This window comes from Cebus imitator, unplaced genomic scaffold (genome assembly GCF_001604975.1).
Source record: "Cebus imitator isolate Cc_AM_T3 unplaced genomic scaffold, Cebus_imitator-1.0 Scaffold85, whole genome shotgun sequence".
NCBI lineage: Eukaryota > Metazoa > Chordata > Mammalia > Primates > Cebidae > Cebus > Cebus imitator.
In genome coordinates, this window is record NW_016107400.1 from 2,373,498 (window position 1) to 2,389,161 (window position 15,664).

Here is a 15,664-nt window from a genome sequence, read left to right on the forward strand (position 1 = left end):
GTATTTTTAGTAGAGATGGGGTTTCTCCATGTTGGTTAGGCGGGTCTCGAACTCCTGACCTCAGGTGATTCCCCTGCCTTGGCCTCCCAAAGTGCCGGGATTACAGGCATGAGCCACTGCCCCCGGCCTACAAGACTATTACATAGGTCATGTCATGTGCAATTCACAGGCAACTTAGGCTTTTGACAATTATTTAATTTTGGCCAGGTGAGGTGGCTGGCACCTGTAATCTCGGCACTTTGGCAGGCAAAGGTGGGAGCATTGCTTGAGACCAGGAGTTTGAGACCAGACTGGGCAAAAGAGCAAAAATCCTATGTCTACAAACAAAATTTGTTTTTAAATCACCTTGTATGTTTAATAGTTGACCGGGCCTATCCTTATTTAGCGATTATCCCCACTGACCTATGCCTAGAGAGATGAGCCCATCAGTCACACCTTTGTAAATGTCACAGCAATGTCAAGTTGATGCAGATGTTTCTAAACAGTTACTCTCAAGGGACTGGACCAGGGCCACCAGTAACAAGGGAGCCCAATGCACAAGTTTGCCAACAGTGCCACCCAATACTGACTGGCAACTAAGTAACCCAAGTGGATCCTCCCTCTTGGGGAGTCTGAATGAATGGAACAGAGAAGCTCTGACGAAGAATTCTGAATTAAGCAGAAGCCATAAATCAGCAGAAGCTATAGAGTAGGCAGAGGCCACGGGGCAGTGGAAACCACGGCAGGTCAGGGGAGAGTAGGAAGAAGCAAGGCGACCAAACAGCTGAGTCCAAGAATGGTGGGCTATCGGAGTTGATTTTGGGGGCACAAAAGCTGTCATAGGGCCTAAATGACTTTACAGCTCTTTTTCTGGCTTGAGTAAGCAGTGCTGTCTAGGTTTCCTGTGATCCTTCTAACTATCCCTGCTGGAGTCAGAGATCCTCCGAATGTGTCTCTCCCTTGCTACCCAGACTCATTGGGTGGTGGCAGCATGGGGTGGGGAGGCTCCTTAGCCCAGTTCCTCAGAAAACAGAACCTAAGGGCATGGCTTGCCTGTGAGTGTTTTATGAGAGGTGGTTCAAGCCCAAGGAAGTTATGCAGCAAACACAGCTGGTTCCTCTTCCCCTTCAAAGCGGCTGCACAGAGCCTCTTTATCTCTAAACAGTTGGGGAGAAAAAAGGGCAAATAATTGAGCTGATGGCTTCTTCCCCTCTCCTGTCTCTTGCTGGTCAAAGGATGCCGACAGGATATTTACTACCCCCACTCCGGGCCATGTCATCAGCTGATGAAGAAGCCAGAGTCCCCAAAAGTCCATGCCTGTGAATGTGGGTGGTCTCTCCTTATCAGTCAGCACCACACAAAGAGGTCCCCAGTCTGTGGCAGGAGTGGCAGCAGCCAGCCCTCTCCAGCTGTGAAAATGGAGTGATCCCTTGCTAGGGATCACCTGCTCTTGTTAAGAAACACGGCAGGTCAGGTGTGATGGTTCACACCTGGAATCCCAACGCTTTGGGAGGCTGAGGCAGGTGGATCACTAGAGTCCAGGAATCTGAGGCTAGCCTGGGCAACATAGTAAGACCCTGTCTCTACAAAAAAATTATTTTAAAAAAATGAGCCAGGCGGAGTGGTGTACACTTGTAGTCCCAGCTACTCAGGTGGCTGAGGTGGGAGGATTGCTTGAGCCCTGGGAGGTTGAGGCTGCAGTGAGCCCCAGTCATGCCATGGCACACCAGCATAGGCAACAGAACAAGACCCTGCCTCAAACACACACACGTGCACACACACACACATACACACTCACAAACAAGGCAAGTGGCTGAGGCCCAGGAGTGCAGATGGGACCAAATGGATCTGGGGTGACCCAGAAGCTGGGTCTGGTACAAAAGGCTTCCTGGAGGAGATGTCTGCTAAGCTGATTTTGGAGGACGAATTGATCATTGTCAAAGAGACAGAGTAGGGCATCCTGGGCAAAAGTCCCTTCAGGCATAGAATCCTGGAGAAATGAAAAACCATGGTTTGCAATTCAGGGTCTGAAGTTTGGGACTGGAGGAAGCAATACTGAGGGAGGAGACTAGAGGGCAGACCACGAGGCAGGCCACGAGGCAGGCCACGGTGGACTCTGTGTACCATCCTGTTTGGTTAGGATGCTCTTGGCTGCAAGTAACAGAAGGCACTCACTCTTCTAATTTAAACAACAAAGACATGTTACCACCTTACATACATTCCAAGAGATACTGCCAAGGAAGTGCCACATCCAGGAGGCATGTGACATAGCCAATCAAATGCACTATTATTTCCTGTCCTTCAGAACCTGAGCATGAGCTCTCCGTGAGTTCGCCGTGCTCCCACTGTGGGAAATGAGTCTCTTCTCTCTCTTTTCCTCTCATCAGTGCTCCCATTCATCCTCTGTGAGACTCGCCTCCAAGATATCAGAAACTCGGGGAGGAGTGTCTATGTATCTATTTGCTAAGCTATTGTAAACAAAAACCATAGGAGTGGCCTTTGTCAAATATTAAACGCTAAAGGAGTTTTGATTTTTTTGGGAGGGTGGTTTGCTTTGAGACCAGGTCTCGCTCTGTCGCCCAGGCTGGAATGCAGTGACGCAGTCATGACTCACTGCAGCCTCAATCTCCTGGGCTCAGGTGAACCTCCCACGTCAGCCTCATGGGTAGCTGGGACTACAGGTGTGTGCCACCATGCACGACTGATTTTTTATTTCTGCAGAGATGGGGTCTTGATATGTTACCCAGGTGGTCTCAAACTCCAGGGCTCAAGCAATCCTCCTGCCTCAGCCTTCCAGAGTGCTGGGATTGCAGGCGTGAGCTACTGTGTCTGGCCTAAAGAACATTTTTGATGAAATGATTGTCAAAAATCTAAGAAACAGTGACAGTTTTTGTTTGTTTGTTTGAGATAGTCTCACTTTGTCACCCAGGCTTGAGGGCAGTGGTGCAATCTCAGCTCACTGCAACCGCTGCCTCCCGGGTTCAAGCAATTCTCCTGCCTCAGCCTCCCGGGTAACTGGGATTACAGGTGCCTCCCACCACACCCAGCTAATTGTATTTTTAGTTGAGATGGGGTTTCGCCATGTTGCCCAGGCTAGTCATGAATTCCTCAGCTCAGACAATCTGCCCACCTCGGCCTCCCAAAGTACTAGGATTACGGACATGAGCCCAGCCAACAGTGACAATTTTTTAATCCCCCTCACATTGTGCCTGTACCATTTTTTGTCTGTAAACTCAAAGCCCTGTGTTTTCCTTCACAGTCCCTTTGGCCTAGCACATGGTAAGAACCCACAAATATGAGCAGTAAATGAATGAACGGATAAATTGGTATCTGATCTGACACATACAGTAGATTTACCAAGTGCAAAGTTCTGAGGCCTGTAGCTTGAGGCCTTTAGAGGAAATGAGCCATGGAAACAGATGACAGGCAGGAAAAACAGCAACAGGAATATGTCATTTACTCAGGGTAGTGGGGGCGAATTATGACCCTCCCAAAGATACGTTCTCATCCTAACCCCTAGAACCTGTGAATGGTCTTTGAAGGCTCTGTGAACCCTCTTTCAAAAAAAGGGTCTTTGTAGACATAATTCAGTTTGAAAGCCTTTAAATTATGGATCCTTAAATTACAGATCTCCAGTTGAGATCAATATTACCCAAGTGGGTTCTAAATCCAATGACAGGTGTCCCTATAAGCAGCAGAAGGCCAGGGACAGTGGCTCATGCTTGTAATCCTAGCTCTTTAGGAGACCGAGATGGGAGGATTGCTTGAGTCCAGGAGTTTGAGAGCAGCCTGGGCAACACAGTGAGACCCCATCTCTACAAAAAATAAAATATTAGCTGAGCATGGTGGTGCACACCTGTAGTCACATCTATTTAAGGAGGCTAAGGCAGGAGGATCGTTTGAGCCCAGGAGGTGAGGTCGAGGATGCAGAGAGCCATGATCACCCCCTGTACTCCAGCCCAGCCTGGCAACAGAATGAGAAACTGTCTCAAAAAAATAAAAGAAACAGAAAAGGAGAAGTCTCTGATCCAGAGGAGAAAGCCACACAGGTTGTAGGCAGAGTTGAGAGTGAGGCAGCCACAAGCCAAAGAGCGCCTGCAGCCCCCCGAAGGGGCAAGAGGCAAGGAGGGATTCTCCCCTGGAGCCTCCAAAGAGAGCACAGCCCTGCAGATCCCTTGATTTCAGATTCCCACTTTTGAGAATTCTGAGAATTCATTTACATTGTTTAAACCACCAGGTTTGTGGTATTTGGTTACAGCAACCCTAGGAAGCTAATTACCCAAGGTACATTGAGTGTGTTTGTATGACCCTCAAGCTGAGATTGGTTTTTATATTTTTTTAGAGTTAGGGTCTCATTCTGTCGTCCAGGCTGGAATGCAGTGGTGTGATCATAGTTCACAGCTCATTGCGGCCTGGACATTCTAGGCTCCAATGATCTTCCTGCCTCAGCCTCCTGAGTAGCTGGGACTACAGGTGTGCACCTCCAAACCCAGCTAGTTTTTTTGTTTTGTTTGTTTTTTTGCAGAGACAGGGTCTCACTGTGCTGCTCAGGCTGGTCTTGAACTCCAGCCTTGGCCTCCCAAAGTGCTGGGATTACAGACGTGAACCACTGTTACCAGCAGGTTTTTACATTTATTTTATTTATTTATTTTTTTGAGACAGAGTCTCATTCTGTCACCAGGCTGGAGTACAGTGGTGAGATCTCAGTTCACTGGAACCTCTGACTCCCAGGTTCAAGTGATTCTCCTGCCTCAGCCTCCTGAGTAGCTGGGATTACAGGCACACACCACCACCATGTTCAGCTAATTTTTTGTATTTTTAGTAGAGACGGGGTTTTACCATGTTGGCCAGGATGGTCTCGATTTCCTGACCTTGTGAGCCACCCGCCTCAGCCTCCCAAAGTGCTGGGATTACAGAAGTGAGTCACCACGCCTGGCCAGATTTTTACGTTTTTAAATAGTTGAAAAAAATCAAAAGAAGTGTATTTCATGACACATGAAAATCTTACAAAATTCGAATTTCAGCATCCATAAATAAATTTGATGGGGACAGTCCTATCCATTCATTGACAGATCATCTCTAGCTGCGGTAGTGGGCTGATTGTGTTTCCCTAAAAGATATGTTCAGAACCTAACTCCTGGATGTGTGCATGTGGCCTTATGTAGGTCTTTGTAGAGGTCATCAAGTTAACATGAATGAAGGTGGACCCTAAATTCAATGAATAGTGTCCTTATACGAGAAAGAAGGGGAAGATTTGGATACAGAGACCTAGAAATATGCACAGGGAAAAAGGCCAGATAAAGACAGAGGCAGATATTAGAGAGTTGCAGCTATTAGTATTAAAAACAATGGCAAAAACCACAATTATTTTTGTACCAATGCAAGCCAAAGTTTGCCCAGCAACAGTTCAAACCCAGCTCTTTGGGGCTACAACCGTGGACCTGAGTAGCTGTAGTAGAGATTTCATAACACCCAAGCCTAAAATATTTACTTTGTGGCTCTTTACAAGAAGTGTGTGTCTGGGCATGGTGGCTCATGCCTGTAATCCCAGCACTTTGGGAAGCCAAGGCAGGAGGTTTGCTTGAGGCCAGGAGTTCAAGACCAGCCTGGGCTACCTAGTGTGACCCTATGTCTACAAAAAATTTAAAAATTAGTTAGGTGTAGTGATGCATGCCTGTAATTCCAGCTACTTGGGAGGCTGAGGCAGGAGGATTCCTTGAGCCCAGAAGCTCAAGGCTGGAGTGAGCTATGATTTTGCTACTGTACTCCAGGCTAGGCAACAGAGCAAGACCTGTTTCTTTAAAAAAAAAAAAAAAAAAAAAAAAAGTGCTTGCCAACTCTGACCCAGAGAGCTGTCATTATCTGTACAGTTGGAGATAGCATACCACTCTATCTGACAGGGGAAAAATAAACCACTCTGTTGGCAGCACCCCACTTTATAGATGGGGAGACAGAAGCAAAGATAGGTTAAGAGAGTTACCCAAATGAAGTGGCCAGCTGTTATCTCTGCATGCCAAATTCTTCCAGCCACAGCACCATGACTTTTCTTGGGGGAGAGACACCCCTTCCCACAGTTCTCACAGTTTGAACAGGGCTGACTCCACCTCTTGGTTCCAGGGTTGGGTACCCAGCTGTATTACTCAGCTTAGCCTGCCTCTACAGATAGCATAGATTGGGTGGACCCAACAACAGAAATTTATTTTCTCATAGTTCCGGAGGTTACAAAGGCCAGATATAGGTGACGGGGAGGAAGGCAGCAAATCACACTGCCACGTGTGTACCTATGCAACAATCTTGCATGTTCTTCACATGTACCCCAAAACCTAAAATGCAATTAAAAAAAAAAAAAAGAAAGAAAGTCCAAAATCTCTAGACCAGCCTGGCTAATATGGTGAAACCCTGTCTCTACTAAAAATACAAAAATTAGGCCAGGTGCGGTGGCTCACGTGTATAATCCCAGCACTTTGGGAGGCTAAGGTGGGTGGATCACGAGGTCAGAAGTTTGAGACCAGCCTGACCAACATGGTAAAACCCTGTCTCTACTAAAAATACAAAAATTGGCCGGGTGTGATGGTGGGCGTTCCCTTGCTTTTTAGCATACGACCCAAAACTATCCCAAGTCATGGCATTTACTACAGCTCTTAGAAAAGCAGGCCTCTCTGGCCAGGCACAGTGGCTCATGCTTGTAATCCTAGCACTTTGGGAGGCTGAGTTGGGCAGATCACTTGAAGTCAGGAGTTTGAGAGCAGCCCGGACAACATGGTGAAACCCCACCTTTACTAAAAATACAAAAAGTAGCTGGGTGTGGTGGCATGTGCCTTGTAATCCCAGCTACTCAAGAGGCTGAGGCACAAGAATCACTTGAACCCAGGAGGTGGAGGTTGCAGTGGGCCGAGATCTTGCCACTGTACTCCAGCCTGGGGGATAGAGTGAGACTCCGTCTGAAAAAAAAAAAAAAAAAAAAAAAGGAAAAGCTGTCTTTTCCTCCACACTTAAGGTTAGACTAGAACAGCCAAGGGCATAGGAGAGGACCTATGGAGAGGACAACCCACTTAAAAAAGCAGCGCTAAGTAGTGAAGGGAGAACAGGTCTGCATAGCCCTGAAGCACCTAGATCCAGCTGTACCTGAAATCCCCTCATGGATCTCAGTTAACATGATACAGTAACATGGGCTCTTAAGCTGGTTGGAACTGTGTTTCTGTCACTTGAAACCTGAAGAATCTTGACTAGTAGACAATGATCTTGTAGCTAATAGTAGTCGATGGGATCTGAAGGCAAAATCTGCTTAGCTCTCGGAGGCCTAATTTAGGATTTCTTGGGAGTAACCCAGGAGCCATCTTTTGAGTCCTGGTTCCCAGGTGGCAGCTGGGTTCTAACATGTTTTAATGTATTCACCCTTGCTCTCTTTAAACGTCAGTGCGAGCAAAGGAGGTATAATGAGTGTGCATAAAGAAAATTATTTAAACAGATCAGATTATTTCAGGAAGCGCTCCTTGTTATGAAACAAAATTAGCTCCCCTTGACTTCTCTAGAGCCAGATGCCACGGCTCAAGGTGCAGCTCCACAAAAGCTGTGTAACCTTGTGTGTTGGGGGTGGAGGTGGGGGGGCAGCTGAGCCTGCATGAGCTGAACCTGCCTGTGCCCCTTTCCTCCACTGGGAAAATTATTTAATTTTAATTTAATTTTATTTATCTTATTTTTCAGAGACCAGAGTCTTGCTTTGTCAGTCAGGCTGGAGTGCAACGATGTGATCATAGCTCACTGCAGCCTCGAATTCCTGGCCTCACTCAAGCGATTTGCTCACTGCCTCGGCTTCCCAAAGTGCTGGGGTTACCGGGGTGAATCTGTCATCCTCCCCTTCAGCGGGGCGGCCACCACTTCTCACTCCCTCATGCAGTTTTGTTTATTTTAGAGCGTTTTCTTGGTGTGGAATCCTTCCCCCACCTCCCCCCGCTTTTTTTTGAGACAGAGTCTCACTCTGTCACCCAGGCTGGAGTGCAGTGGCGCCATCTTAGCTCACTGCGGCCTCCACCTCCTGGGTGCAAGCGATTCTCCTGCCTCAGCCTCCTAAGTAGCTGGGATTACAGGCGTGCACCACCACTATGCCTGGCTGATTTTTGTATTTTTAGTAGCGATGGGTGGTGGTGGTGGGGGAGTGTCACCATGTTGGCCAGGCTGGTCTCGAACTCCAGACCTCAAATGATCATTCTCTGCCCACTTCGACCTCCGAAAGTGCTGGGATTACAGGCGTAAGCCACCGCGCCCGGCCCCTTCCCTTTTCTGATTCCCATTTTTACAAGGCTTACGCTTCACGAAGGACAGAAACCTTGTCCATCTTGTCAACTGCGATTTCCCCAGCACCGTGGCTCCAGCCTGACACATGGTAGGTGCTCGGTGAATACTGGTTTGAACAGAGGACAGCGGCCGACGGCAAGGGCCACTCCTGTGCCAGAGCCTGCCACGCCACCATGGCTTTTGCGGTGGGGTTGGGGAGGATTGGACAGTCCGGCTGTGCGCTTTCTTCTTTTCAACTTCCCAGTATAACTCAAGGGAGCGCAACTCCAGAGGCTCCCAGGAGGAGGCCACCGCCCCGGAATCAGGGCCTTCCCAGTTCTGCCTTCGGGGAGGGAGGATGGGGGTGGGCCGCGGGAGGCCAGCTCCAAGCGCGTCCTGAAGTCCCTCCCGCCGCCCCGCGTCGCTTTAAGGCGGAGGCCTGGGAGGGGGCCGACCCCGCCCGCCAGCTCCACGCTCCACTCCAGACTCCGGCATTTCCTCCCCGCTAGTTGGCGCGTCCTCGCCTCCCCCTCGGAAGAGGAAACTCCCGGGGTCCGAGTAACGGGATCAGGCGCGGAGAGAGGAGCGGCGGGAGAGCCAGGAGGGCTGCCTTGGGTAGGAGGCCAGCCAGGCCAGAAGCTGGCAGAGGGCGGCGCGCTGGGACGCTGGGCGGGGAGGGCCGCTGTGCCAGACGCTGAGCGCAGCCGGGACAGGGCGCGGCCCGGGGCCGGAGAGCGCAGGGCGGGCCGCAGCTGGAAGGAACACTTGAGCTGGGAGAGGAGGCCGAGCTGGAGGGCGGCTTCCCGCGGGCCTGCGATCCGGAAGCCGCCGCGGAGGAGGAGACAGGGACAGCGGGGCCGTCCGGGCGCTGTGCGCATGCTGGGCTGGGGGCGCCGCCGGGGCTCGCGCCCTGGGCTGCTCGGCCACCGCGGCCCCGGGCGCCCGGCATGTCGGTCCACTACACCCTTAATCTACGCGTCTTCTGGCCCCTCGTGACCGGCTTGTGCACTGCTCTGGTGTGCCTCTACCATGTCCTGTGGGGAAGCTGGGGCGCCCGGGCCGAGCCCCCCGACGGCGTGGACGGCGGTTTCCCACTGCTCAAGGTGGCGGTCCTGCTCCTCCTTAGCTACGTCCTCCTGCGCTGTCGCCACGCTGTCCGGCAGCGCTTCCTGCCCGGATCTCCCCGTCTGGGGGCCCACGCAGCCTTCTCGAGACACTTCCGAGAGCCGGGCCTCAGCATCTTGCTGGAGAGTTACTACGAGCACGAGGTGCGCCTGTCTCCGCATGTGTTGGGCCACAGCAAGGCGCACGTGAGCCGGATCGTGGGCGAGCTGGTGCGGGCTGGCCGCTCCCGGGGGTCCCCCGGCCTCATCCCCGGGGGAGCGCTGGCGTTGGCCTTCCGCGGAGACTTCATCCAGGTGGGCAGCGCCTACGAGCAACATAAAATCCGCCGGCCCGACAGCTTCGATGTGCTAGTGCCACTGCGCCTCCCACCGCTGGTGGCGCTGGACCCACGGAGCCTGGGTGAGGAGCTAGCGCTGGCCCCGGCCTTCCGCGGCTGCTTCGTGTGCGCCCTTAAGGCACCACCCTCACCCTCTGGGGCCTCGGGGGCCCACTGGCTTCGGGACTGCAAACCCTTTGCTGACGGCTTCTGCGTGGATGTGCGCGGGCGGCGCCACCTCTCTGCTGCTCTGGTGCTGCGCTGGTTCCAGTCGCATCTGCAGCGCTCCTTGGCCACTGTGCGTTACAGTCTGGAGGGGCGCTGTCGGGTCACCTTGACCCCGGGTGGCCTGGAACAGCCTCCTACGTTACACATCCTGCCCTGCCGCACTGACTACGGCTGCTGCCGCCTTTCCATGGCTGTGCGCCTCATTCCCGCTGTCCATCTGGGAGATGGTGTCTTCCTTGTGGCGCCACCACCGCCACCCTTGTCCAGCGGGCTCGGGCTCCTCTTGGAGCTCCCTGGGGGCCTGCGCTCGGAGGCACTGTGGGGTGTGAATACAGCACGCCAGGAGCAGAAGCTGCTGAGTTGGCTGCAGGAACGGGCAGCTCCAGGTGCCTGCTACCTCAAGTGCCTGCAGTTGCTTAAGGCTCTGCGAGATCTGGGCGCCCGTGGGCTGGACTCAGCGGCCGCCACCCAGTGGGGACGCATCCTGTCCTCCTATGTGCTCAAGACAGCGCTGCTGGCAGTGCTGCTGCGCAAGGGGGCCCCTGGACAAAGCTGGGATGAGGAGCACCTGGGAAAGTGTTTGGAGGAGTTGGTGCAGTTCCTTAGGGACTGCCTGCTGCGACGCCATACGCTCTTCCACTGCGTCCTGGGCCCTGGGGGGGCGGCCGCCGAGGTGGGCCCCCTGCCCAAGGTACTACGGGAAGCCGCCCCAGTTGACCTCCTGGCCGCTTTCGACGGGCACGCCCGGGAACTTGCAGCAGCGCGGTTGCTGTCCACGTGGCAAAGGCTACCCCAGCTTCTCCGGGCCTACGGGGGTCCCCGCTACCTTGCCAGGTGCCCCCCACCCCGGAGTCAGCGCGCCCAGGGCTTCCTTGAAGGTGAACCGTAAACCCTGACAGCACCCCCACCTGACCAAATGCTCCTAAACCTTTTCCCACTGGGTGGGGGTGGGAATGGTGGTGAAGCCAGTTAAATGCGAGATTACAGAAGGTAGTGGAAAATTTGGTGGCTGCCTCAAGCTTTAGTGGCTTAAATATCACTTCCTCACTTCACAGTCCAATATAATATGACATCTTCACGCCTACTAGAGTGTTCTGGTCAAACTAGGGGAAGACATCCAACTGCAGCCCCAAGAATTGGTTCAAATGTGGTTTTGTGTGGACGGATTCTGTAGCAGGATATGGCTTTTAGAGAAGTCCAGTAGAAGCAAGAATTAGCTGCAGGGAAAGTTTCTTCTTTCGGTTTTTAGACACAGATCTCTCTGCCCAAATTAAAACAAACAAACAAACAAAAAAAACACTAAAGTTTTTGACACAATTACTTGCTAGGTACTGGGTTCCTGATTGCCTTAGAAAAGAAAAATCTGAATCTTTATCTGCAACTGGAATTGAAGTTCTATTTTCGGGGCTAATATTCAGAGGAACATAATTTCCACTTCAAATTAATATTAATGTATTTTTTAAATGGTGCAATCACAAGTGTTTGACAAGATTGTCAAAAAATTAGGTCACACATCTGGAAAGGCAATCGAGAGTTGGTTAGAGAAACTTCCAGAGAAAATAGCACTTTATATTGAGGAATTCACTCATTTTGTGGTCATTGCTAGCACCAAGCGTTGCGTCTGAAAGGGAGGCCAGTTACGTTTATTATTAAGAATAGTGCAGCCTTGAAGAGTCGCCAACATGTTTGCCTAACATCCCCGCAGGCCACAAGCTGGGATATGTACTAGTCAGTCAACACCCATTCATTGAGCTACCTACTACCAGCCAGACACCGTGCAAAGCAGCAACCAAATACATCTTCAAGACAACACTGGTGAAGGCATAAAAATGTTGGCTTTGGAGAAAGATGTGTTTTAGGCTTTGCCTATAAAGGTGTTTCTCCAAGGCTGGCTGCTGGCTGGAGACAATAGCCTTTTTAATTTCAAGGTTTTAGGCAAACTCCTTCACAAAGATTTCTTTCTGAGCTTAATGAGCTAATGAAGAGGAAATGCCTGCTGCTTAGCATGTGGTTTGTGCTCAGTCTCTAACCATTGATGGTTCTTCCTTGTCCAGGCAGCCTTATGTGGTCCCAAGAGGCCAACTTCAAGGACCTGTTGATCCAGCACAGGTTTTACAAAACATTTCACTTAGAGTTCTGTGTCTTGGGCTCTGTGCTTGAAGATCAGTTACCCCCTGGTGGTGGGCAGAGGTGACAAATTAGGAAAAGAGCAAGGGAGACAGCCCTTGATAGCAGTCTGTCTCCTTCTTTCTCCGTAGGTGTCAGTATCACCAGGTTGGGTGTATTTTGCAGTTGGGAGGAGCCTGTCCTGGAATCCTTTCTTGTTCCACCAAATTTATAACGCCCTCAGTTGTGTTTTTTTTTTTCTTTTTTTTTTTTTAAGTTCAGCACAGTCCAGCCTCTGCTTGCCTGATTGGAAATACAGCCGGCCCAAGTGTTACTCATTGGGATTTTTTTTTCCCCTAAATAAAAACATGCACTTCCTTAGACTCTTAAAGCTAAAATTTGGAAGACAGAAATGGCTACGTGAATAGAACCATTGTTGAATTTCTAAGCTCTTTTGAGGGAACTCTGTGAACCTTCTTTCTTTAGGGGATCTACTTGGCGACTGTGGGAAATCATTGTGAGTGAGTGATTTACAGGGAATCCTCCTCAAAGCTGCATTGGCTCCTTATATCCTTTGCGACCTGGGGCAGAAAGAGAAACAGCTGCAACGTTGTGCTGTCTCTTTGAGGTTGTCCTGGGGACAATTCCCCGCAAAGGTCATTCCTAGCTTTTGAGATCAATGTTAGGTCATAAGGTACTGCATTGTGCAAAAAGAGTCAGTTTGCCAACTTTATGCAAAGATAGTAACTGCAGAGTATTTTTTAAAATTAGCTTTAAAAATAAATGCCAAGAGTAGATCTTATATATATACAGATACAAAAAAATATATATTTTTTCCATATTCAACCACAACTTCCGCTGTATTCACTGTCTGCTACAGCGGGGGACATAAAGTTGGAAGATTATAAAGCTTTAAGGCCGGGCGCAGTGGCTCACGCCTGTAATCCCAGCACTTTGGGAGGCCGAGGTGGGCGAATCGCCTGAGGTCAGGAGTTCAAGACCAACCTGGCCAACATGGCGAAACCCCATCTCTACTAAAAAAATACAGAAATGAGCCGGGCGTGGTGGTGGGCGCCTGTAATCCCAGGTACTTGGGAGGCTGAGGCAGAAGAATCGCTTGAACCCGGGAGGCAGATGTTGCAGAGAACTGAGATCACGCCACTGCACTCCAGCCTGGGCAATAGAGTGAGACTCTGTCTTGAAAAAATAAAATTAAAGTATAAGCTTTAAAAAGCTGAATTTTAGAAATATTTCTAGCTGTGTCAGTGAATTTCTCTTTTAATAGTGTTTTAAAGTATAAATCTGGTAACATATTCTGTTCTTGTAGCTTTTTTGTTATATATTTTTTCTGGTTAATTACCCAAAGCCTCATCCATCCTCAAGGTTTTTAAATTTTATTTTTTTAAAATAAATGGGGCATTGTATTTTTGAATTTTTAAAATATTACTGTTTTATTTAAATGCCATGCTGAGCAATTGTTCTCTGTACATGGTAACCAAAACTTAGAGATTTCGATCAATTTTGATCAATGTTCAGTAAACCAAAACATGTACTGTGTACAACAGAAATAATATGGCCTATTAGCCAGGCATGATGGTTGCCCAAGACACTTAACTTAAGCTCAATTCTGTATTTTATTAGGGCTCCATCATGTCCTTCATCTGAAATGTACACACTTTTGGTGTATGCTTGGTACTGGAGATTCATATATGCAAATAGTCTCGTGTAAATAGGCTCTACAGTAACAACACCAAAAAAAAAAAAAAAAGAAAAAATTGTCCAGCCAGTGCCGGAGGAAAATGTTTTTGGGGAAGATGACTCAGTCATTTTGCGGCGAGACATCCTTCAGTAACTCCCACTGACCAGTCTTGGGAGCCTTCCTGGAATGATGGTGGGCAGAGCAGAGATGTTTCTTTTGCAAAATGAAACTGAAGCTGAAAGAAGGGAGAATTTGAGTGAACCAGGAGAAATCCAAAGAATTCGAGAAGGAGGACTTAAGACGAAAGTGAAGCAAGACAGGGAAGGGGGAGATAATTGCATGAGGGTGTGAGAGACGTTTGGGTTAGGAATCATGTTTTTAGTTCTGTTTTCAACCAGGGGTCGCAAACTCAGCAGCCTGCAGAAACAAGGGTGGGAAGTGGGGTGGGGGGAAGCAGTGCCCACCTTCAAGGAGGGGCCGTTGCTCAGCCATGTAGGAAAAAAATGGGGCAAAAAGCTGGAAATCAGGATTTTTTTTTTCTTTTTGAAAAGCGAAACTTGCTGATTTTTAAGCAAGTACTTAAAAAAATGTCCAAAACACCACGTGGGCCAAACATTTGCTTGAGTCTGGGGGCCACCAGTTTGCGACCACTGCCTTACACAGTTAATACCCAAGTATGTATAAAGTCATATTTTTTGTTTTGGATATGGTAGTGTTATATATACTTGGGGGCTGTGATATTTCAAATCATCTTTATCTCTCAGAGCTAAGCTTTATTGTAGAAAGAAACAAACAAACAAAAAAATTAACACAGCCACAGATAACACTTAACTCACAGTCTTCAGGAGGACGCTTGATCTCAGAGCTGCTCTTTTTGAGTCAGATCCTACATCAAACCACTTAGGGCCAGTTTTAGGCATTTCCTTCCTGGTGTTGGGGTAAACCTCTTGGCTCTGTCGGAGTTTGCAGGTGACTAATAAGGAAGGATTGCAGAATAACTTGTTTCTATTTCTTTTTTCCTCCCAGGTTATGAGTGGATCTATTTTATTTGTATATTTAAATTAATTTTCGGGGGTTATTGGTATCCTAGTGCCTGCCTTTACAATGATGATTGCTGGCTGGGTTTGCGGTGCAAGCTTCTTTGGGCTTGTACCATTTCCACTACCAAGAACATAGGTTTTGGTTTTTGTTATTTGAAACAGGATCTCGCTCTGTTGCCCAGGCTGGAGTGCAGTGGCAAAATTGCAGCTCATTGCAGCCTCGACCTCCTGGGCTCAAGCCATCCTCCTGCCTCAGTCTCCCAACTAGCTGGGACCACAGATTTGTGCCACCACACCCAGCAAATTTTAAAATTATTTGTAGAGTCTGGGTCTCCCTATGTTGCCCAGGCTGGTCTTGAACTACTGGACTCAAGCCATCCTCCCACTTCGGCCTCCCAAAGTGCTGGGATTACAGGTGTGAGCCACCACACCCGCCCTAAAAGTATGGTTCTGATCAGACTTCACCTGGAATGTTTTATCATTTTCTTTTTTTCTTTTCTTCCAGACAGAGTTTCACTCTTGTTGCCCAGGCTGGGGTGCAGTGGCACGATCTTGGCTCATTGCAACCTCTGCCTCCCAGGTCCAAGTGATTCTCGGGCCTCAGCTTGCCACATAGCTGGGATTATAGGTGCCTGCCACCATGCCTGGCTAATTTTATTTTCTTTCTTTCTTTCTTTTTTTTTTTTTTGTTTAATAGAGACAGGGGTTTCATCATGTTGTCCAGGATGGTCTCGAAATCCTGACCTCAGGTGATCCTCCCTCCTCGACCTCCCAAAGTGCTGGGATTGCAGGCATGAGCCACCATACCTGGCCTCTATCATTTTCTGACTCAGCAGCTCCACCAAAATTGATATCCTAGCAAACACCGTGAAGGAATTAACCTAAGTGCTTCCAAAG

General features: G+C 49.2%; 1 protein-coding gene across 1 annotated transcript; it reads left to right on the top strand.

The window, feature by feature from the left end:
• Positions 1 to 8,313: 8,313 nt before the first annotated feature.
• Positions 8,314 to 12,384, top strand: ITPRIPL2 (ITPRIP like 2). Its single transcript, XM_017534274.2, has one exon. The coding sequence runs from the start codon at positions 9,201 to 9,203 to the stop codon at positions 10,809 to 10,811; it is 1,611 nt and encodes a 536-aa protein (XP_017389763.1). The 5' UTR covers positions 8,314 to 9,200; the 3' UTR covers positions 10,812 to 12,384.
• The last annotated feature ends 3,280 nt before the right edge of the window (positions 12,385 to 15,664 follow it).

Bases quoted from the DNA above. Each gene is read 5' to 3' on its own strand.
- ITPRIPL2 (XM_017534274.2), top strand. From the start codon at position 9,201: ATGTCGGTCCACTACACCCTTAATCTACGCGTCTTCTGGCCCCTCGTG.